Source organism: Glycine max, chromosome 14 (genome assembly GCF_000004515.6).
Source record: "Glycine max cultivar Williams 82 chromosome 14, Glycine_max_v4.0, whole genome shotgun sequence".
In the NCBI taxonomy this organism is placed as follows: Eukaryota; Viridiplantae; Streptophyta; class Magnoliopsida; order Fabales; family Fabaceae; genus Glycine; species Glycine max.
This window is the reverse complement of record NC_038250.2, coordinates 3317873-3338940: the sequence shown is the minus strand read 5'-3', so window position 1 is coordinate 3338940 and position 21068 is coordinate 3317873. Positions and strand designations below refer to the sequence as shown.

At 32.9% G+C, this 21068-nt stretch overlaps 3 protein-coding genes across 4 annotated transcripts; 1 reads left to right on the top strand and 2 right to left on the bottom strand.

The window, feature by feature from the left end:
• Positions 1-3726: 3726 nt before the first annotated feature.
• On the bottom strand, positions 3727-5080 carry LOC100500017 (40S ribosomal protein S20-2). Its single transcript, NM_001349785.1, has 4 exons — positions 4973-5080; positions 4756-4877; positions 4523-4636; positions 3727-4209 (listed from the first exon to the last, which is right to left on the bottom strand). The coding sequence occupies exons 2-4, from the start codon at positions 4865-4867 to the stop codon at positions 4067-4069; spliced, it is 369 nt and encodes a 122-aa protein (NP_001336714.1). The 5' UTR covers positions 4868-4877; positions 4973-5080; the 3' UTR covers positions 3727-4066.
• Positions 5081-6263: 1183 nt separating this feature from the next.
• On the bottom strand, positions 6264-9018 carry LOC100790816 (chloride conductance regulatory protein ICln). Of its 2 annotated transcripts, XM_003545474.4 has the most exons (8): positions 8857-9017; positions 8320-8491; positions 8114-8237; positions 7873-7984; positions 7730-7789; positions 7589-7648; positions 7412-7497; positions 6264-6592 (listed from the first exon to the last, which is right to left on the bottom strand). In XM_003545474.4, the coding sequence occupies exons 2-8, from the start codon at positions 8469-8471 to the stop codon at positions 6521-6523; spliced, it is 666 nt and encodes a 221-aa protein (XP_003545522.1). In that variant the 5' UTR covers positions 8472-8491; positions 8857-9017; the 3' UTR covers positions 6264-6520. The 2 variants fall into 2 exon arrangements, with proteins under 2 accessions (XP_003545522.1, XP_040865167.1); XM_041009233.1 differs by having other exon boundaries at positions 7589-7789; positions 8857-9018.
• A 5622-nt stretch (positions 9019-14640) lies between these two features.
• Positions 14641-20228, top strand: LOC100786206 (protein FAR1-RELATED SEQUENCE 3). The gene is made up of 6 exons (XM_006595746.4): positions 14641-14925; positions 15462-17733; positions 17836-17925; positions 18183-18332; positions 19382-19498; positions 19845-20228. The coding sequence occupies exons 2-6, from the start codon at positions 15502-15504 to the stop codon at positions 19887-19889; spliced, it is 2634 nt and encodes an 877-aa protein (XP_006595809.1). The 5' UTR covers positions 14641-14925; positions 15462-15501; the 3' UTR covers positions 19890-20228.
• Positions 20229-21068: the final 840 nt, after the last annotated feature.

Sequence of the window (21068 nt, the reverse complement as noted above, 5' to 3'; positions counted from 1 at the left end):
GACGGTAATACTTTTTTCAGAAACAACAGTAGAGGATGTGGAAAACAAATTTTCCTAGTGTGATGTGATGATATATCCAAGTGAGAAAGAGTGTGTTCCTGAATAGAGCTAGATGGATATATGTAGGTGTGTCCATCTGAACTTATCATTTATGAGATGAGAGAATTCTTCTTAATACAAATTAATTGAAAGGAGTTTGTTTCATAATACTTAATAAGTTTCTTTTCAGGGTACAAATTAACTGGATTGATGATATCAGATGTATTAAACAAATTATTAATTGGAATGAGTTTGTTTGATAGTAAGTTTCTGGGTACAAATGAATGGTATTGATGATATATCAAACGTTTAAACAAAATAAATTCAAGAAGAAAGAGAAAAAAAAATAGAGTTGACAAATTCAATAGAGATGACATGAGCTAGCATTCAATATTTCATTAAATCTCAATATGTTTCATGACTTTGAACCCCCAGCCTAAAACCAGGGGTGTGCTTGTATCGACAAATTTTTACACTTGAATAGCAATTTAAATTTATAAAAATTTTAAAGCAAATATGTAAAATGATAAAGATTTCTTAAAAAAATTATCACATTTTAATGATTCCAATGCAACAAATCCAATGATTTTTCCTTTTCAATCTGCATGGTAGAATTAGTATTTCATGAAGGGCAAAAGCTGCCTCACATGACTCCTTTCCCCTAAAATCCTACCTTTGAAATACTCTATTCTAAGCATCAACTTTCCTGCCAATTTTAAAACTAACTCTTGCTCAAGCTCATATTTCAATTGTCATTCCAATTCATGCAACTGCATGTGCTTTAACCTTAATCTTTGATTCAAGCAAGTCATCCCAAATCTACCAATATACTTTTAAGTGTTTCTGACAAAAGAAAGAAATATCCTTATCCCAAAACTAATAGGCGTTGCTATCTTAAGATATGCAATAAGGAAGTTGATAATGGGCATGATTGTTGATTACTGCTAACTTCTATTAGTTTTGAAATGTCAGTTTGCACGTTATGGCACTGATTATTTTAAAGTTCAGTTCAGTTCGGTGAATAGGCAAAAACATTATTCAGGGAGACCTTTTTGTCTCCTTCCATGTATATCTCACCAAATTTTCACTTGCGGGATTGTTTAATTACACGAAACCATGAACATTTCCTCCTATCTATTTATAATATAAATATAATTTCTTATGCGTGTAATATTGAGACGTTATTTTAATACATAAGTTAATAGTATTGTTTTTTTTTTCACATAATTATTTTTGCTTAGGTGCAAGTTTCAAAAATGCAAAGTAAAATTACATGTTCTGTCCTAAAAAAACTTTTCATTTCTTATAACTCCTATCTTTCCTTAAAACTCGTGTTTTACATCTCATAAAAGCATAACTCAATATAATTTCTTATAACCGAATAATAATAAAAAATAGTTACGAAAGATAATAAAACTTATTAAAAAAAAATTATCACTTTTTTTTATATAAACGAACAATAAAAGCATGAGTTGCAAAAGAAAATGATACTCAGAAATTTGATGCGCCCAAGAAGTAAATGATTCGACCCAAATTTGCTTGTACCTACCTAACCCATTACTGGGTCAACCTGATGAGCCCAACGGTGGGAACAAACTTTATCTAAACTAGCATAGGGGGTTTGCTAGGTGCACCCAACATATATTACACCCAGCATTAAAACAAAATTCTAAAAATACTCTTAAGTGTTTTCTTTTTTACGGATTATATAATTCATATAACTCATACAGATTACGTGATCTGTATAAGTCATACGGTTAACTCATATGGATTATATAATCCGTATAAGTTAATATGTATGACTCATACAGATCACGTAATCCGTAAGTATTTTTTTTATAAAAATTTTCAATTAGCTAATTCATATGTTTTTTTAATTTATTAATAAATTAATTTTTTTTAATAGTAAATATTTTTTATTTATAAAAGAAATATACGAATTAAATAATTCGTATGAGTTATATCAAAATTAATTGTTACAAAATTTATTATTTAAATTTACATGAGCATTAAATATACATTATAAATTTTAGTGTTATATAGCAATATTATTTATTTTATAACATAATTGACCTATCAGTTAGTTAACCTGAAAGTTACAGGCTATTTGGGCCATTAATTTTAAATTAATTCGTAAAACATATTTTTGAAAAAAAATTAAAAAGAAAATTTACAGATTGGGCTTATATGGATATTCTGTATAGTCTTACAGATTAGTTGATTCGTTTCTCTTTTACATAAGGATAAAATGGAAAAATTGTGAAATCAGCAATTTCACAGGGTGGATGTAGCAATATCCCTAGCATAGTATGCTTCTATTTGAGCTTCGGTATGCTGTTGTTTCCTGCACCTATGCTAGGGAAACGTTTAACCAATCCAAATACGTAATTATTTATGCATCACAGTATTTGCTTTGATGCATCCCAATTGCATTCGTAATGGCCTCCCAAGCAAATACTGTGATGCGTTAAATAATTTCCTCCAAAATATAATTTTACATTTAAAATTAATCAATCCAAAAGTAAAAAAAGTACAGGAAACAAGTTTTTGGAGGAAGCAACGGCCTTGAGCTTTTTATGCCTAAAGCCCTCTGTTGCCACACCTAATATGATTGATTCAAATAAAATGTAAAAACTAATTAAATGAAATGACAACTCAATAACAAGTGTGATTCAACATAATTGTTTTTTTTAATAAAAAAAACTACTTATCTTAAAAGTTCATTCAAATAACGGAAGGAAACATACAATTATTTCATTAAAATAAGCTATAAACAAAATGCACCAAATCCATCTTATTTTGGCTAACCAAAACTTCAAGCCAACTAAGTCGCATCTCACTAAAACCTGAACATACTCAAAACTGAGTCTGGCATGGTATTTGAATTCTAAGCATTGTCCCAAATAAAATCTAGAGTTGATAAAAAGGCAAGCATAAGACCAATCTTTAACCCATCTGCAAAATACCTCGAACAATTGGATTGCATCTAGAGTTGTTGTGTATAAGGCAAGCATAAAACCAATGTTTAACCCATCTCCCACCTGCACAAGAGGCTGAAGCAGTGGCGTTGTTATCTGCTGTCAAATGGCTCAAAAACAGTAATTTATGCATAATGTTTCTATTGAGCTTGACTTTAACAACTCTTGCAGCTTCCATCAATCTGAGACTGCAGCCATTATCAGTCAAGCGAGATAATCATGTAGATCATTGCCTTGCAAGGGAGTCTAAGCCCACAAGTTCATGATTTGATACTAAATTGTATTCAAGTCTTGATTTTATGTGCAATGACATGAGTTTTGTTGGGTTCAAAAAAACCATCTTCCAACACCTCTAATAGTTGCATCTATATAGCTCTAGACACCTATGCACAATATAACATTCAATCCAAAACCTCAATATATTTGTTGAACACTAAATTACAGAAATTAGTTCGGCAAGATCATTTTTAATTAAGTGGTAAATTAACAAACATTTAATAGCTACCTTATTAATTATATTTAATACTCCTCTATAAACTTTTATGCTAAAAAGCAAAAATTAAAACAACACAATTTTTACTAAGATATTTATCAAATTACTATGGATTATTGGGTTTACTAGTTATATTTAGAAAAATGTGCCTTTACCTATCATCGAGACCAAATACAATAGTTATTCAACAGAAAATGGTCAAAATTACAGCAACAATCCGATAACATTATGCACTGTTCTTATTATGTCTTTTATTCAAAAGTACAATTAGTCACACTAGCTGTTCTTCCTGAGTATAAGATTTGCGATATAACAAACACATAGTCTCGATCTGAAGCTAAAAATATTTGACACGAAAGATTCATGGCATTTGTCATGGTATTCTTCAAAGTCGACAAACACAAAACAAAAGATAATCGATCAAATCAATACCCCTTCCACAATAATCAACTTCAAAAATTGAAAAGGCAAAAGGAAATGCATTAACCCTGGTGTATTTGACTCAACATATTCCTAGCCAAGGGGCTAAATTACAAAATCAACTAGCATGCCAAAATCAAGCATCTGCAATGGTCACCTCAACCTCGACACCAGGTTCAATTGTGATCGAGGTTATCTGCTTAACCACATCAGGGGAACTGTAGAGGTCAATGACTCTTTTGTGTACACGCAGCTCAAATCTGTCCCATGTGTTGGTGCCTGGGAAAAAAGCAGTAGTGAAAATAATATCCAAAACAAAATACACCAAGACAGCAAACAGATAGGGACAATGAGAAAACCTAAGAATAAAACAACATTGCTCTTATTACATTCTATGCTTTTTGGCAACCTTAATGACATTTCTAAAACCACCAACAAGAGGCACAGCCAAAGTTGAAACATAAAATTCAATATGGAGGGAATACATGTAAATACAAAATAAGATCATAAAGCTAAAATTGTGGTTAGAATGTAGGAAGCAAGAAGCCCATACAAATGAAGTTTATAAATACCAATTTAAACAAAAAATTACCTTCACCACAGGGGGATTTTCTGGTGGTGATGTTAAGAACTTTAGTTGGCATCCTAACAGGTCCCTTCACCCTGAGATGCTTGTCCTTGGCACCACGAACCAGGTCAGCACAAACTACCATCATTAAGCAAATAAATTAAAATAAAACACGATGAATTAATTTAAGAAATAAAAAATAATTGGGAAAAAATAACAGAAGAGTAGGATTTGAGTATTGAATGACGGAAAGATACCCTTCTCGAGATTCTTGACGTTCTTAGAGGAAAGGGTGATTCTAATCTTATGGATTTGCTCCTGTGACTCCTCCAAGCCGGGCTTAGTGGGTTTCATTGCAGCATAAGCCATGTCTCGTCTCCTTTACAAACAAAATTAAGAATGCAAACTGAATCAAAAGGAACATAGAATTTGACAAAGTACGAGGAATCACGATGATATGATAGAGACAGATACCTTTGAGTTTGAGAATCGGAAGCAGAATGCAGCTCTCAAGTTGGGGGACGGCGGAAGCTATGGGCCGGATCATCCACATGTCCGCTTATAAATGTCCCTTGCTTACGATAAATGAAAAGTACTTTCTAAGAAAATTAATAAATTTAAGACTTAAATATATTTTTATACTTATCAATTAAAATTTCTCACTCAGCCAAAAAAATATAATTAAATTTTTTTAAATTCCATAATAGTTATTCTAAAAGCTATATTTAAAATGATTTCTAATGAGCAATAGTATATTATATTTAATTAAAAAAAACTAGTAATTTCAGTTTATCGAGAATTGAAAAATAAATATAAAATTTAGTATCCAATTGAAAAAAAAATAATTAGAACTTAATTAAAAAATTTCAAATGGTTCCAGAACGTATTAAGTAATTCTCTAATTTTCCTCATGCTATTACAATATTATTCTTAAATTTTTGTAAATTATTTCTCACTTCAGTTTTATGCAAATATCTTATCCTCTCGAGATCAATATCAATCTTATTTCTACTTAAACATTTATTTAGATGGATTTATTATGCTCATTATGAATAAACTCTTCATTTAAGCAATATTTTTTATGTAATTTTAATTACCTTTAAATTACTCAATAGGCCCCTAATTATTTGAAATTTTTTAATTAGATCTTTAAACTTTTGTATTTATCTTATTTTTTAATTGAACCTCTACCGTTAATTTTTCTTAACAGAGTTAAGGAAAGGAACCCAGTTAAAAAAAATAATTACAAGTTTCTGAACCTAATTAAAAAAAGTACATAAACTTAATAAAAAATTATCAAATAATCCAAAAACTTGCATATTATTTAAAATTAAATTAGTTTGTTATAACATTTTGTTAATTTGATACATCAAATTTTTATTTTTTGTCAAGTTTAGCTTATTATTTACTTTTGTAATTAAGACAGACAAACTAAATTAAATTTAGACATAGAAACTAACTTCACGAATAAAATTAAGAATATAATTATTTTTACAGTGATCCAACTATAAATCGTGCATGTATGTAGGGTAAGTTAGTTAATTTTTTAAAATAATTATTATAAAACATGCCATAATTATTATGAAAATTAAACATGTCAATTTTTAATTCGATAAGAGAGTAAAATCCCTTAATAGAATATCTATTTGTTTATGCATATAGTGCAGCAGCCTAAAATAGACATTTACTCAGAAACATCAAGCGACACGGTTCTCCATTTGCCTGCGTTGGAATGCTCACGATGGAGAACCAAACACACTAATTATTTGCATGAACATTCTCAATAAATTATCCAAACAATGTTCAAATTTCTTCTACTGTTCTACATAATACAGCTTTAAGCTCAGTATCCAGCTGCTTTCTACTGCAGGAAAGAAAAAAAAAGGTCTAAGATAAACCACTCTAAGCCTCTGGTCAGATGTTTCATAATAGGATTACATATATAGAACCAAACTACACAACATACAGTTGATGACTTTTGGTAAAGACTAGAAAATGCTATTTTGGAGAAAACAAAGACACTCAATAATGGTTGCCATCTCCATTGTCCTCCATCTCTTCTGCATCCTCAAATCTTTGATCATTGATTTGAAGCTGTAATAAATTAAACTGGATATAAGTAAGGGAGCATAGAGAAAACAAATTATACAAACTTGTAAAGAATGCGAGTTTCCCGTTTTATAGATGAACTATCATATATAAGAGTGATACCTTGGGTGTACAAGCGTTGCAAATATTCACATCAACAAACAAAGATAAGAATATTGTATAAATATACAATATGCCTCAACCAGTTTGTACATCATTTTTGTGTTGTTATCGTTTTCAGTAACTGTTTATTTCTTAAACATATCAACTTGGCACAAAATAATATTCCAGTTTGTTCTCTTATTATCACAGAACTTAAAATTTAACATGTAAAAATTAGATGCATCGAGTAGAATTATGAACACATTCTATCAGATCATATTGAAATTATCATACAATTGATCCTCTCAACAACATGACCATTAAATTGGAAGTTCATATAAATAGATTAGGTTTATAAAATTTCAGGCAAATAAAATACTATACATTATTGCACCATTCTATTTTGACAGTTAATTTGCCATTAATGTTGTCAAAATTGTGTGAAATTTGATATTTTATATACATGATCAAAAAGATAATATCAAATGAATTAACATTGGATTGTTTAATTTTGTATTCTATATAATGTTATTAAGTGGCATAAGTACAAAAGTTAGACACACAATGCCAATTAACTGTGATCAGTAGATTATGTTTACAAAATGCTTTAATTCAAATGAATGTCCTTATTCTCTCATTTTATTAGAAGAGCTACATCCCTGTGTCAGAGAATCATACTGCACAAACAGAAGTAGATAGAGAAGTACAAGGAAGAACACCAACCTCAAGTGTCGTACGAGTTAGGTCATGATTTCCATTTGAGTGACCAATAGAGTTGGCTGGATTGTGAAAGATATAACCTTCGTCCTCTGGAATTAAAAGAAAAAGAATATGTCTAAGAATAATACAGTAAGCCTATACAGATGTATTAGGAATCAAGATTAAAGCTCACACACATACCTGCTTCTTCATCTCCCATCTCATCAGCACTAAAAACCCAACCATGTCCTTCTCCTTCCTCTGAAAGAACAACACAACTCAGAAAGAAGAAAACACGAGTGAGGAAAAGGGTATCTATCTGTATATAAAAAGAATACTGACCATCGTTTGGTTCTGGATTAAGCTCTGCACACTGGCAGAATATTGCAAAGAGAGAATCCACTGGAAAACAATGATGTGACACATAAGGAAAAGTACTAACAACAAGCATAATGTGAAGAGTGGTGAAGAAAAGAAAAAGATACATTGAGTAGGATCAGAGGGAATGAGCCTCATCTCTGTGATGTGGGACAAATCTTGTTGGATATGATTGGATTCAGAATCAGAGTGGTCATCATCCGCTTCTCCTGTATCAATCTAAAGGAAGAAGAGCAAGGAATGAGAAAAATGAAAGCTTCTCCTGTATCAATCTAAAGGAAGAAGAGCAAGGAATGAGAAAAATGAAATGGGGGAAAATATGAAAAAGAATAGAATTAGGATAGGTACCTGGGTATATAAACAAGGAAGAGGGTAGGCTTCAGGGTCTCTAGAGACTGCATGGAGAGATATACACAAGAAATCAACGGCATATCCTTTAGTCTTGTCTACATCACTCACCCATATTACTTGCCTGTGTGTAAGCGAGACCAAAGTGTGAATAGAACACACAACAATACAAGAGAAATTGCGAATGAGAGGAGAGGAGAGCACACTTGTTAGTGATATAGAGTGTGCCGGGGGACTGGCGAGGAAGATCGCCGAGGACTATGTCTATGCCCGGTTGCACCTGCATCAACTCCTCCCCGTTATCACTGTCAAGGACTGGCTCTCCGCTACAGCTTATCTCTCTCACGCCTAACACCATTTCTTCTTCTCTTTTCTGATCTGCTCACAAATGAACATTATCAAGACTACGCAGAAGGGGACCACATATTTAGACTATACATCAAACATATTGTTAACATGAATGACTTCAATAGTGAAACAAGTGAACCAGACCAATTAGTTTAAAAATTCAAACACCATAGCAAGGTTCATATTGCTGTGATGGAGAGGAAACATGACTGAAAAAACTGACTAACATTGAAAATTTTGAAAATAGAACCCGTAATTGCAGAGGCAAAAACATTCAAAATTCATTGAGCACGCTAATGATAGGAATAAACACTGAAAACAGCTAAAGAGTAAAGCAACAAAATCATACGAAATCCTAAATCTAACAAGGAGACTAGGGCATGAGAGAGGTGAACCTGAGAATAAGACGAGTGGATGATGAGAGTGATTGAGTGAGTGATAAATTTCGAAATTGCGAGACTAGGGTTTTAAAGGGATTTTGTTTTGGTTTGGATCAGGCTGGGAGAGTCACTGAATCAAAATTAAAATTCAGTCCTTCACCGGTCACCGCAAAGCAGAGATAAAATTAAATGTTAATAATGTAATATTAGAATATAGACACGATTTTGTCATTTAATTAAAATACCATAAAATTTAGTTTATAGAATATGTTTTAAAAAAACAAATGTATATTAATAAAATATATAAAAATCCATAATTATACATATATATAAATTAGACTTGGAAAGAATATTAAGATAGTATTTAATATTATTAATATAACATTTACATGAATATAAAAATAAGTACATTTTTTATATATAGTATGACAAAAAAAATTTATTTAATTAAAATTTTATAAAAGTGAGCTTATATATAAAACATGTTAAAACAATAAAATTTAAACGTGTATTAATATAATATGTATAAATTTATAAATATAAATATGTATGTTAATGTAATATTTGTATAAATATATAGCTACAATGATATTTATGTGAAATATTTATCAACTTTGTTGATGATCAATTTCCGTCATAAAATCTAAGTGACTATCTTCCGTGAGATATTGATAACTACGAAATTTGATCTAATTTAATAGTCAATTTGGATTAATAAGTGGGTGTAATTTTTTTATTTTATTATTGTTTTTAATGAAATAATGAAAAAATTAACATTTTTGTTATTTTTTATTAGCAGAAGTCAAAAGAAGAAGAATTGAAGTGTTATATAGAGAATTTGATGAAAAAAATGTGGAAGAAAAAGAAGTAAAGAAGAATTGGACAACTCGCTTGGCATGCAACACTCGCTTAGCAGGCAACTTCAGGCTTAGCACGATGTCTCGCTCAACGCTTAATTCTTGCCCAGCATGTGCGCTCGCTCAGTGCGCAGATCCGACTCAGCACGAAAAGGCCCACGAGGAGAAGCCCAGTGCGTGCACGCAAAGGCGCTTTCAACACGAAGTCAACATGAAAAGTAAACTACTTACTCCCAAAAATATAAAGAGGAGGAAATAAAAGGAAAACACACTGAATCTCAGAGCTCTCCAGTGCATAAATCCAAAGTCTCTCCCCTAAGGAAAACTCTTTTTCTTTAGTCATTCCCTTTTTTCTTATTACTAGTCATCCATCTCCTTTTTATATTAGCTTTTGAAGTGTAAAGCTTTTTATAACCATGGGAGGCTAAACTTCCTCAGTTGGAGCCTAGCAGCCTGAGTCCTCTTGAAATATAAGTGTTCTTCTTATCTATTAATGCAATTTCAATTTCTATTGTTATTTCCTGTTTTTCATTGTTATTGTGTGGTTTGACCATCCATGCATATGTTTTTAGGGGTTATTCATTGGGAAATGGTAATGTCTAAAGAATTGGAAATGGCATCTTAACATTGCATTTCTAGGCAAAATTGCAAATTCAGTCTCCCAGTTTGTCTCCAATTTCGGATTCGGTTCCCCAGTAAATTAATTCACAAATTTTATCCTCCTATTTCCTAAAATCATGGAATGTTGGTCCCTGCGACCACAATTAGACGTTGACCGTTAGCAAGTGATGTTGACTGCCTCGTGTCACGTTCTTATTGGATGACACCTGCCACGTGTCATGTTCTGATTGGTCAATGAAAACAACAATGCATTCCATCTTTCATGGAATTGACATCCAATCAGAATATGACATGTGGTAGGTGTCATCCAATAATAACGTGACACGTGGTAGTTAACATCACTTGCTAACGGTCAACGTTCAATTATGGCATGGGGGACCAACATTGCATGATTTTAGAAAATAGGAGAACAAAATTTGTGAATTAATTTATTGGGGGGACAAATCTGAAATTTAAGACAAAATGGGGGATCAAAAATATAATTTTGCCTATATTTAATGTTGTTTATTATTTCATCTTTGCAAAGGGATTTACGAGAGAGAATATATAAATTAAGCTCTTCAGCGTGAGGGATCTGGGTTGAACATATTAGTAGATGTGGGTGGAAATTGGAAAAACATTAAATAGAGAAAACCATTAAACATCAAGGATAGTTAGGCATGCTAGGCCCCAATATTATCACATTCTAAACTCATATTTTGCATTTAAGCTATTGTTTAATTTTTCTTATTATCTTTTTCTTTTGCCCTTTTTACTCTCAAATTTAACACTTACAATTTTTTTTCTCTTATACTTCTTTTATTGCTTACAAATTGGGTATTTACTAACGACAAATAAAGTCCTTGTGGACTCGACACTCGAACTTCCGTTTAATCTTTACTACCTATGATAAAATTGGTACGTTTGCTAATTTATTAACAGATATCGTTTCTCAATCACATTTTTTTGCATCCGTAAGGCTTGAACCTAAAACTTTGTTTAAGGGATTAAGCCTAATTCCACTTAGACTAATGACTTAATGGTTTTTCTTACATAGTATGACACAATTTTGTTCAGGTAGAGGAAGTGTGGTGATGAAAGGGTCATGGGGGTGTTGGAGCCAACTTTGAGATCAAACATTTATCTTGTGACCATTTCCCAATCTTCATTAAAGACCTTCCTTGATTAGTACCTATGAGGTATGGATGCTACGCCATAAATAACTTGGATTGTGGCCTAATGTGGCTTCCAAGAATCCTCAATTAGGGAAGTATTTGGCTTTTAATTTTTTTTGTAACAATATCATCTTCTTGAGTGGGGAATTTCCACACTTGCTTCCCTAGCATGACAAGGTTGAATCCATGTAAGTGTTTAAAACCCATACCACAATGTCCTTTTTCATAGTCATCTAGTCCCAATTAACCAGTTAATCACTCTTGTTGAATTTTTTTTCAAGCACCATCAAAATTTGTTCATCATTTCTGAAGTTGGTCCTCTAGGGATGTCAATAACAAGAAAACACTCATGTAGTATGAGGGAATAGTCTGTGCACAAGATTTAATAAGAATTTCCTTGCCAACCTAGGATAAATGTTTCCTTAACCAATGATTTATACGTTTCCAAAGCTTATCTTTCATAAATCCAAGCACTGCTTTCTTGCTTCTATCAATGATAAAAGGAACCCCTACGTATTTCCCTTTGCCCATCTGAGTAGTAACTTCAAGCTAGGTAGGAGTAGATGTTGTGCTTCATATCTTGATGAGTATTTTTGCTAAAGAAAACTTATAATTTATTGAGATTTATCAATTGACTATTAGCTCTACCATAATGTCCTCATTGAGGAGTGTTTTCGAACACATCCTAATAAGTGTTTTTGAACACATCACAATAAATTTCCTCATTAATCATGCAAATTCTTCTTGAAGAATTGGAATTGTTAATCAAATCTTCAATCCACATGATGCTCAAGTCATCCAAGCAATTCCTCTTCTCAACACTAATTCTGATGTTTGTAATTTGGAAGCATAGCAACGATAGGCAATATTTAGTTTGCTCATCATACCACCACCTGGTGGAGCATACGATAAACAATGATTATCTAAAAGTGTCTGGCAGTTAGTCTCTTCTTTGGAATCTCAAAGTCTCGCCAAAAGTCAAACATTTTTTTGTGGAGAGTCCTTCAAAATTGGCATATATTGTACGTTCTTATTGTAATACTAATTTGGAGAACTCTTGGCATGTATTTTTTTTGGCTGCGAGCAGATTCGTGAATATTGGAGAACTACTAGGGTTTGGTCTTACATATTTGAGGAAGCCTATTGCTAAAACCATCAAATATTTGGTGTTCAAACTCATCCACATGCTTTCTCAAAATATCCAAGTGAAGTTTGTTATGCTTCTTTGGAACATATGGTGCCATCATAATGATAAGATTTGGAACCAAACCATCCCCAACACCAAGTTTCCATTAATCTTACCATGCAACATTACCATGAATGGACTCATGCTCGCCGACCAGCGAACTTAACTTAGCAAAAACCTTATGTTAACTTCTTCAAGTGTAATGTTGATGCAACTATTTTTCAAGATAAAAACATTTTTGGTGTAGGTACATGCCTTTGAGGAGACAAAGGAAACTTCATTCAAACCAAAACTTTGTACTCTAATGGTTCCCTTGATCTAAGAACAGTAGAACCATGGGGTTACTTCAAGCAATGAATTGGATGACAGATCTTCATAAGGAAAACATGATTTTTGAAGTTGATCGCAAGGCTATATTAAATGTGATATCACAATCCACTAAGGGTTATTTGGATTTTCAATGTATCATATCTAAATGCAAAAACTATCTTTCGGATCACACAAACTCATTGGTGAATTTCAAAAGAAAGCAAGCAAAACAAGTTGATCATACTCTAGCTAGGGCATCTAGATTTTCACTAGCATCCACATATTTCATTATATTTCAAGTTGTATTGTTCCTCTTATTATGAATGAATCAAATTTTTTCTCTTAAAAAAACGATACAATGTTGTTAAGAGGAGTGTTAATAACACTCTTTCGGACATTTTTTTTTGTGATTAATTAAAATTTATTAAAAATTACAAATTTAAATGAATCTGGTAGACTAATAGATATAAAAGATATGACATATTTAAAAAATAAAAAGATGCAGAAAGCAAGACACAATGACAATGACATGTATTTCCCGAATTCATTCCATTTATCCACTTTTAGTTGGTCTGTCCGTATTTTATAATTGATTTGGATTAGTGAAGATGGAATCGGAAGAGTGAAGGTTGAGGTCCACTAAAAATACCATGTATTCCAAATTCCATGTTGTTTGATTTGCCGCGTGAGTGAATTGGGAGGATGCTGTGTCTGGGTCGATTCGGCGGGGTCTCTCACTACCCAATCAAATCCGGTTGGAGTCGGAGGGACAACACCAATAACATGCCCAGATGCCCTTGATTTTCCAGAATAAATATTTTTACTTTCTTATTTTCAGAAATTGAAAGAAAATGACATGAAACAAATCTGTCATCATATAATAAATATAAATCATCATTCTTGAATAAGAGCCTCCTATAAAAAGAGTTAAGAATTATTCTTTTATGATGACAATTTTAAGTTCTCAAAAGAGTTAATTACTGTAAAAATGAAGGTGTTTTTGTTGGATAGAGCCGTCATGAGCTGAATGTAACTTAATAAAATTGTTTATTATTATGTCAAAAGCTATAACTAATCAAAGGATAATTCTTTTTACTTAAGAGCGTTAATCGTCCAAGTGCTACAAATTGAATGTGATTTAATCCACTTAGTCTTCTATCTCGAAACAATTGATATCACAATCTAACAAACAATTTTTAAGAGTTATTATTTCTTGAATAAGAATATTTTTAAAGGTTATTCTAACGAGTGTTATCCTGATTCTATATATTAAGTATTCAAAACGGTGTATTGACATTTCGGGACTAAATTAGCCTTTTACGTATTTAATTTTAATTTAATGATGAAAGAGACCGTAATAAACTAGTATAATTATATTAGATATAGATTTATATTAGTTTTTTTTATTAAATTTTATTTGAATAAGAAGGTTTTTTTTTCAACAATAATATAAAGGTAATTAAAAATAGAAAATTAGACATGTAAAAAAACCATATTAAAAAAAAAGAGAAGTGGAAAGTAAAAAATGTGAAATAATAAAATATAATCATAAACAAGATGTACCGTGTATATGTTATGTGATTGTGGATCGCACGGCGAAGGATGGATGGTGCACAGTGCACGTAAGAAATCCCACACAAAACAGAAAATGAAGGAAGTTCCCATTTAAAATAGATTTCGATCTAAGCGAATCATAACCGTCAGATTTGGATCCAACGGTAACGATGACGTGTGTACTCATATCTAACCTATGCAACACTACATCCACCCATTCTCACGCTCACGCTCTTCCTCCTCCGACTATACAACCGCCCGGAGCTGCGGAACCCTAACTCTCTCAGAAACGCCGCCGTTTAGCTCCCTCACCGTTCACGCGTTTCTGCGATTCTTCAACCCCCGATTTGGAACAGTATTTAATTCACGAGCTTTGTTAGCGCCACACTTAGTTTTCGTCGCTGTAAGTTATGACTTCCAATTTTTCGCTTAATTTTTACACTGAATTTTGTTAGCGTTACTGTTTTTATTGTTTTCTTTTAAATTTTGTGATTTTTACTTAAAGTTTTGTAACTTCTATTGGCTACTTCATCTCTAGGTATGCGTTTTGACCTATTTGTGATAGTCAATGGTGATAATTAATTGAATATTAAAATTGTGCGTTGTAGTTATGCTGTTGTGGTGTTTAGCTTAAACCTAATTGACATTTAGCTTTTGTTCCGTTAGCATTGTTTTTGGCTATGTCAAATTTCTGATGATGCCTGTCAGTTTTGAATTGTTATTGTACACTTTAATTAAGACTCAGTTTTGATGGGACAGAGTTATTTTTGTGTCACACCTTAATTTGGTAAATGACAATTGTCTTTTAATCTGAAGAAGCTCACTTTTTTTCTTTTTTTCTGGTTCTTGTCTTTGTTTTGCTACATTCCATTATTGAGAATATTTGAGGTTTACTTGGTGTATAGACAATTTATGACAACTCATCTTTCTATTTGATAGGATTAAAGCATGCAACTCTGGCTACATACAAGTGATAAGCATGGGAGAAGGAAGTGACCATCAAGCTATGGCAGACAATGGAAATGCTGAATCTGGTGAAGGTGGAGTGCGTAGTGCTGAAAACAACTCTGGCTCTCATGTTCGGGTTGGGGTGTCTGAGCCATATGTGGGTAGGGAATTTGATTCTCAAGATGCTGCAAAGACTTTCTACAATGAGTATGGCAAACGAGTGGGTTTCAGCTGCAAAGCTGGCCCACATGGTCGTTCCACAGCTGATGGGGCAAATATGTTCCGGGAGTTTCTGTGTGGCAGGGAAGATTCGAAAAGAAAGCCTCCTGAAAGCTGCAATGCAATGATTAGAATCGAGCAGAATGGTCAAAATAAGTGGGTTGTTACAAAATTTATAAAGGAGCATAGCCATTCCATGGCTAGCGTTAGTAAGGTGCATAATATTCGGCCACGTAAACCCTTTTCTAGTGTTGGAAGAACCATGCCTGAAACTTACCAAGGAGTGGGGCTTGTTCCAAGTGGTATGATGTATGTATCTATGGATAAGAATTGCATTCCCACTAAGAATATTCAGGGAATTAAGAATACTCCCGCAGCTGTTGCTGTTGCTGAAACATATCAGCCGGTTAAAAGTCCTACAATGATGAATTATGCTGTTAGGCCAGCTACACGAAAGAGGACATTAGGGAAGGATGCTCACAACCTGCTGGAGTACTTTAAGAAAATGCAAGCTGAGAACCCTGGTTTCTTCTATGCAATACAACTTGATGAAGATAATCATATGTCTAATGTGTTTTGGGCAGATGCAAGATCAAGGACTGCTTACAGTCATTTTGGTGATGCAGTTACTCTGGACACAACATACAGAATAACTCAATATGGAGTGCCATTTGCTCCATTCACTGGTGTAAACCATCATGGTCAGATGATTTTGTTTGGTTGTGCACTTCTTTTGGATGATTCTGAAGCTTCTTTTGTGTGGCTTTTTAAGACATTTCTGACAGCCATGAACGAACATTACCCTGTCTCTATCACTACTGATCAAGACAGAGCCATACAGACAGCTGTTTCACAAGTTTTTCCTCAAACACGCCACTGTATAAGCAAATGGCATGTCTTGCGAGAAGGCCATGAAAAGGTGGCTCATGTATGCAACATGCATCCAAATTTTCAGATTGAACTTTATAATTGTATTAATCTGACGGAAACCATTGAGGAGTTTGATTCATCTTGGAATTTTATCATCAATAAATATGAACTCACGAAAAATGATTGGCTTCAGTCCTTGTACAGTGCTCGTGCTCAATGGGTTCCAGCATATTTTCGTGATTCATTTTTTGCAGCAATATCTCCTAATCAAGGATTTGATGGTTCTATTTTTTATGGTTTTGTCAACCACCAGACAACATTACCACTGTTCTTTAGGCAGTATGAACAAGCTTTGGAGTGCTGGTTTGAAAAAGAATTAGAATCAGATTATGATACTATTTGTACAACCCCTGTTCTGAAGACACCTTCCCCGATGGAGAAGCAGGCTGCTAATCTCTATACGCGGAAAATATTTTCAAAGTTTCAAGAAGAGCTAGTTGAAACTTTTGCTTATACTGCCAACAGAATTGAAGAAGATGGAGAAAATAGCATATTCAGGGTTGCAAAATTTGAGGATGACCAAAAGGTGTATATTGTCACATTAAACCTTTCCGAGTTGAGAGCTAACTGTAGTTGCCAAATGTTTGAGTATTCAGGCATTCTATGTAGACATGTTCTAACTGTTTTTACTGTGACTAATGTACTTACATTACCGTCTCATTACATTTTAAAACGGTGGACAAGAAATTCCAAAAGCAGTGCTGGATCAGTTGAACTTGCTGATGAATCACATGGACCCAAGTCTTTGACATCACGATATAGTAACCTTTGTTGGGAAGCCATCAAATATGCTGAAGAAGGGGCATTGACTGTGGAAACTTATGATACTGCAATTAGTGCTCTTAGAGAAAGTGGAAAGAAGATTTCTTTCATGAGGAGAAGTGTTGCTAAAGTTGCCCCACCCAGTCATCCAGTCAGTGGGACTGCTTATGATGACAGAAAATCCCCTACTTCAGCAGCAGATACAAACCCTCTGTTGTGGCCATTGCAGGATGAAACAACACAGAGGTTTAATCTTAATGATGATAGTACTCCTGTTCAATCAGTTGCTGATCTAAATTTACCACAAATGACCCCAGTGTCTCTCCAGCGAGATGATGGTCCACCTGAAATGGTATGTGAAGGAGAACCTCTTTTCTTCTTTTTATTTGATATATTCTTAGGATTGGAATTGGACTGCATGGCATTAAACTGGTCCTTGTGCTTTATCATGTAGGTGGTTTATCCATGTCTGAAATCATTGACGTGGGTAATGGAGAACAAGAACTCAACACCAGGGAATAGAGTAGCTGTTATCAGTCTTAAGGTGTGCTGATAATAATATGAACGATGAAAAATTGGTAGTAGTACTAATGAGTCATGATTTAGTTTAGAGTTGGTTTATATACCTATGCTTTTGCATGAGAAGTTTGAGACTCAAACAACCTTTGCCCCTTTTTGGGTATAAATATCTTCTGTAACATTTAATTGTGGCAGGGTGTCCTGCTTTTATCCTCTTGCAATATTTTAACAAATAGCAATGATGTGAGGATCCTAAGTCCTTTAAACATATTTTGAATGCAGTTGCAAGACTATAGCAGGATTCCTTCAACAGAATCAGAGGTTAGGTTTAATCTCTCAAAAGTTACCTTGGAACCATTGTTTAACCATATGGTCAACATCAGTGATCAGCTGTCCATACCAACTAGGAAGTTTGCTGTATTGAATCTCAAGGTGTGTGATTTTGTTCCTTATAGATTTATCTTTCTCAGCCGTATGCTTTGTTGCTTTAGTGTTCTAGTACTAGAAAAGCAGGGATTGATGCTGCTTTGCACTTTCATGATTAAAATTCCTTAAAGCACTTCTCTTCTTACTGAGTGGCTGTAAATGGGGGTGGGAGGATAGTTATATTTTATATTGATTTATATTTATAAGGTAAGGTTTTGCAGAAGGAGCACGTACTATTGATTTGATTACTAAGGAAGAGAATTTTAATTTTATTTAAATTGGCAGCATATGAAAAGGGAACAGAATTAGTCCGTCTGTTGTTTTTCAGAGATGGTGGTATAGGTCTATGAGATTGATTATTGGGGAAATTGTTAAGTATGATCACATTCATATTGGCTATTTACGAATGTATCAAACATGATGCGGTTGAAAATGTAGCTTTATAAAATGACATGATGCTGTTGAGGCAGATAACTTGTAATATCATGGTATGACATTATACTTGATTTTTTACTTTAGTATCTTTAAATTGGCCTAACTAAATTCAGTTTAAAATATAAAGAACATTCATAGGGATAAATACTTAGCCTCATTTCTTTGTATCTCAAGACTGAACAAGAATTGACATTCTAAATTGGAGGCCATATTTTGATGAAAGGAGCACATATGTGGAGTAATGATTGGGTTCAATGTGGATGTGTCTAATATTTTATTTGATTGGGGTGAAATCATCGTGGAAATGATGTAAGATCTGTTCATTGATAGGTCATATATATGTCCATATAAAAAAAGTGTGCATTTTTTTTTTCTTTATTTTTTCCGTCACTGGCTTGTGTCTCCCCCTTCCCATAAAGAATAAAAAGAAAGATAAAGAGAACTAAAGCCTAAAAAAGAATGTCATCAATTGTATTATTTCTTACTCTATGGGGGATTGAGTGCATGTTTGTTACTTGTTATTGTATGGAAATCCTACCTTCTGAAAATGTTTTCTTTGATTTTTGGTCTATGTACTTCGACAAACTTTTAGATTGTTGAAATTCTTTAAACTGTTTCAGCTTCCAGTCGCGGAGACAACTTCTGGTGCAAGTGAAGTTAAGTTTCAGGTGTCCAAGGACACATTGGGTGCTGTACTACGATCAATGGCCTATATCCGTGAGCAACTCTTGGGTCCTGTAAGTTGTTTCCTGTTACCTTTTTCTTTTTATACAATGTTTTCTGTTACCTAAATAAGTGCCACCAGGAGAATTAATGTGTTAATTTTTCTTTTCGTGTTCTCAAATAGTTTTTTCGCCTTTATTTTCTTCTGAAAAATATTTCATGCATGTTACTTTGTAAAATAATTTTGAAAAAAAAGAGAGAACACAATCAAGCACACCGGTAATAATGCCCGATAAAATCTCTGTTTATTTCTGTGTCTTTTCTTTTATATTACAATTACAATTTGAGAACACTTTGCACACATATTCATTTTCTTGTTATAATTTACTTTAGTTTAACCTAAAACCTCATATTTGACAGGGTGATGTACAGACAGAACCTATGTCAAAAAGGCCTCGGAAGTGAAGCGGCAAATTTTTGTTTCATACCCAGATGGCTTCGTGATGGCCATGTGGTGACCACTGAATACACAAATGGCTTAGAAAACTTAGTGTGAAGTCTTTTTTTTTTGTTTTTTTTGTAAGTTTGTTGTCTAAAATATCAATGTGTACATGTATCATATCATAGGCAACAGATTTACTTTATAGGAACCGTTTGGAAAATCCTTTCCAACTCACCGGGGTGGAGGAGCATTCTCCAAACGAATAACGAGTAGGGTTTAGGAATTTGGGAGTAAAAAAGGCAAACAAAAGCAGGTATTGTTTAGTGAAATTTTAGAAATCATATCTTAGTTTGGTGACTAAATTACCTTACGAATAGTAACTATTCACACACAAAAAAATCATTTTAGTTTATATTAAAAAACATTGGATATAAAAGTGTAAACAGCCTTTCTAAAAAATACAAGTATAAACGGGATAGTCATTATTTCGATGCGGTTGGCATGTTCTGGAAGATATATGAAGGGTAATTTTAAGTACAAATACCAAACTGGAATAAATGATGCTATTTGCCAATAGAAAATGAATTTAAATGTACTGGAGGAGTAAATAATTTTTACATTGTGATTCAATTATAGGTATTAAGATTGTTAACTTTTATTATAGTTTTAGTCATATTTAATATAATTTTGATTACCTATAAAAAAATAATTTTGATTGATTAATAAAATGAAAATTTGACATTTTTCAATGAAAAACACGTTTTAATACAGTTTATACTAATTTTCTTTTAAGATAACAATTCTAAACGCGGCCAAACAGGAAAACAGGGATAATAACTTGTAATAATTGAGTACTGATGATGATATAAGCAAAGTAGTAGGACGGTATGTGCACTTGCAGATATTGCGTTATACACATATATTAATGGTTTTCATGAGTTAATATATATTTAATTCTTCCATACAATTTATAATTATTATATACTAAAAAGTTAACATATGGAGATCATATCCATTCACGCTCTATATTGTTTTTGTTTACAATTCATCATCAATTTAAAAAAAGTGTACTTTTGATCTTCAATGTGATATGATCAAAGTCAAATGTTAAAGATTGCTGAGCAGTTCATGACAAGTATACTTACACAAGCAACTTTATTATATCGTTAAAATTCCAAATTCCAATTTCTAAATGCAACAAA

Bases quoted from the DNA above. Each gene is read 5' to 3' on its own strand.
- LOC100500017 (NM_001349785.1), bottom strand. From the start codon at position 4,867: ATGGCTTATGCTGCAATGAAACCCACTAAGCCCGGCTTGGAGGAGTCA. The intron at 4,637-4,755 runs GTATCTTTCCGT...TAATGATGGTAG, and splicing joins CGTCAAGAATCTCGAGAAGG to TTTGTGCTGACCTGGTTCGT. The intron at 4,210-4,522 runs GTAATTTTTTGT...CTTTTTTCCCAG, and splicing joins AAAATCCCCCTGTGGTGAAG to GCACCAACACATGGGACAGA.
- LOC100790816 (XM_041009233.1), bottom strand. From the start codon at position 8,471: ATGGTGTTAGGCGTGAGAGAGATAAGCTGTAGCGGAGAGCCAGTCCTT. The intron at 7,790-7,872 runs GTATCTTTTTCT...ATTGTTTTCCAG, and splicing joins TCCCTCTGATCCTACTCAAT to TGGATTCTCTCTTTGCAATA. The intron at 7,498-7,588 runs GTATGTGTGTGA...TTTTAATTCCAG, and splicing joins GATGGGAGATGAAGAAGCAG to AGGACGAAGGTTATATCTTT.
- LOC100786206 (XM_006595746.4), top strand. From the start codon at position 15,502: ATGGGAGAAGGAAGTGACCATCAAGCTATGGCAGACAATGGAAATGCT. The intron at 17,734-17,835 runs GTATGTGAAGGA...TTTATCATGTAG, and splicing joins ATGATGGTCCACCTGAAATG to GTGGTTTATCCATGTCTGAA. The intron at 19,499-19,844 runs GTAAGTTGTTTC...CATATTTGACAG, and splicing joins GTGAGCAACTCTTGGGTCCT to GGTGATGTACAGACAGAACC.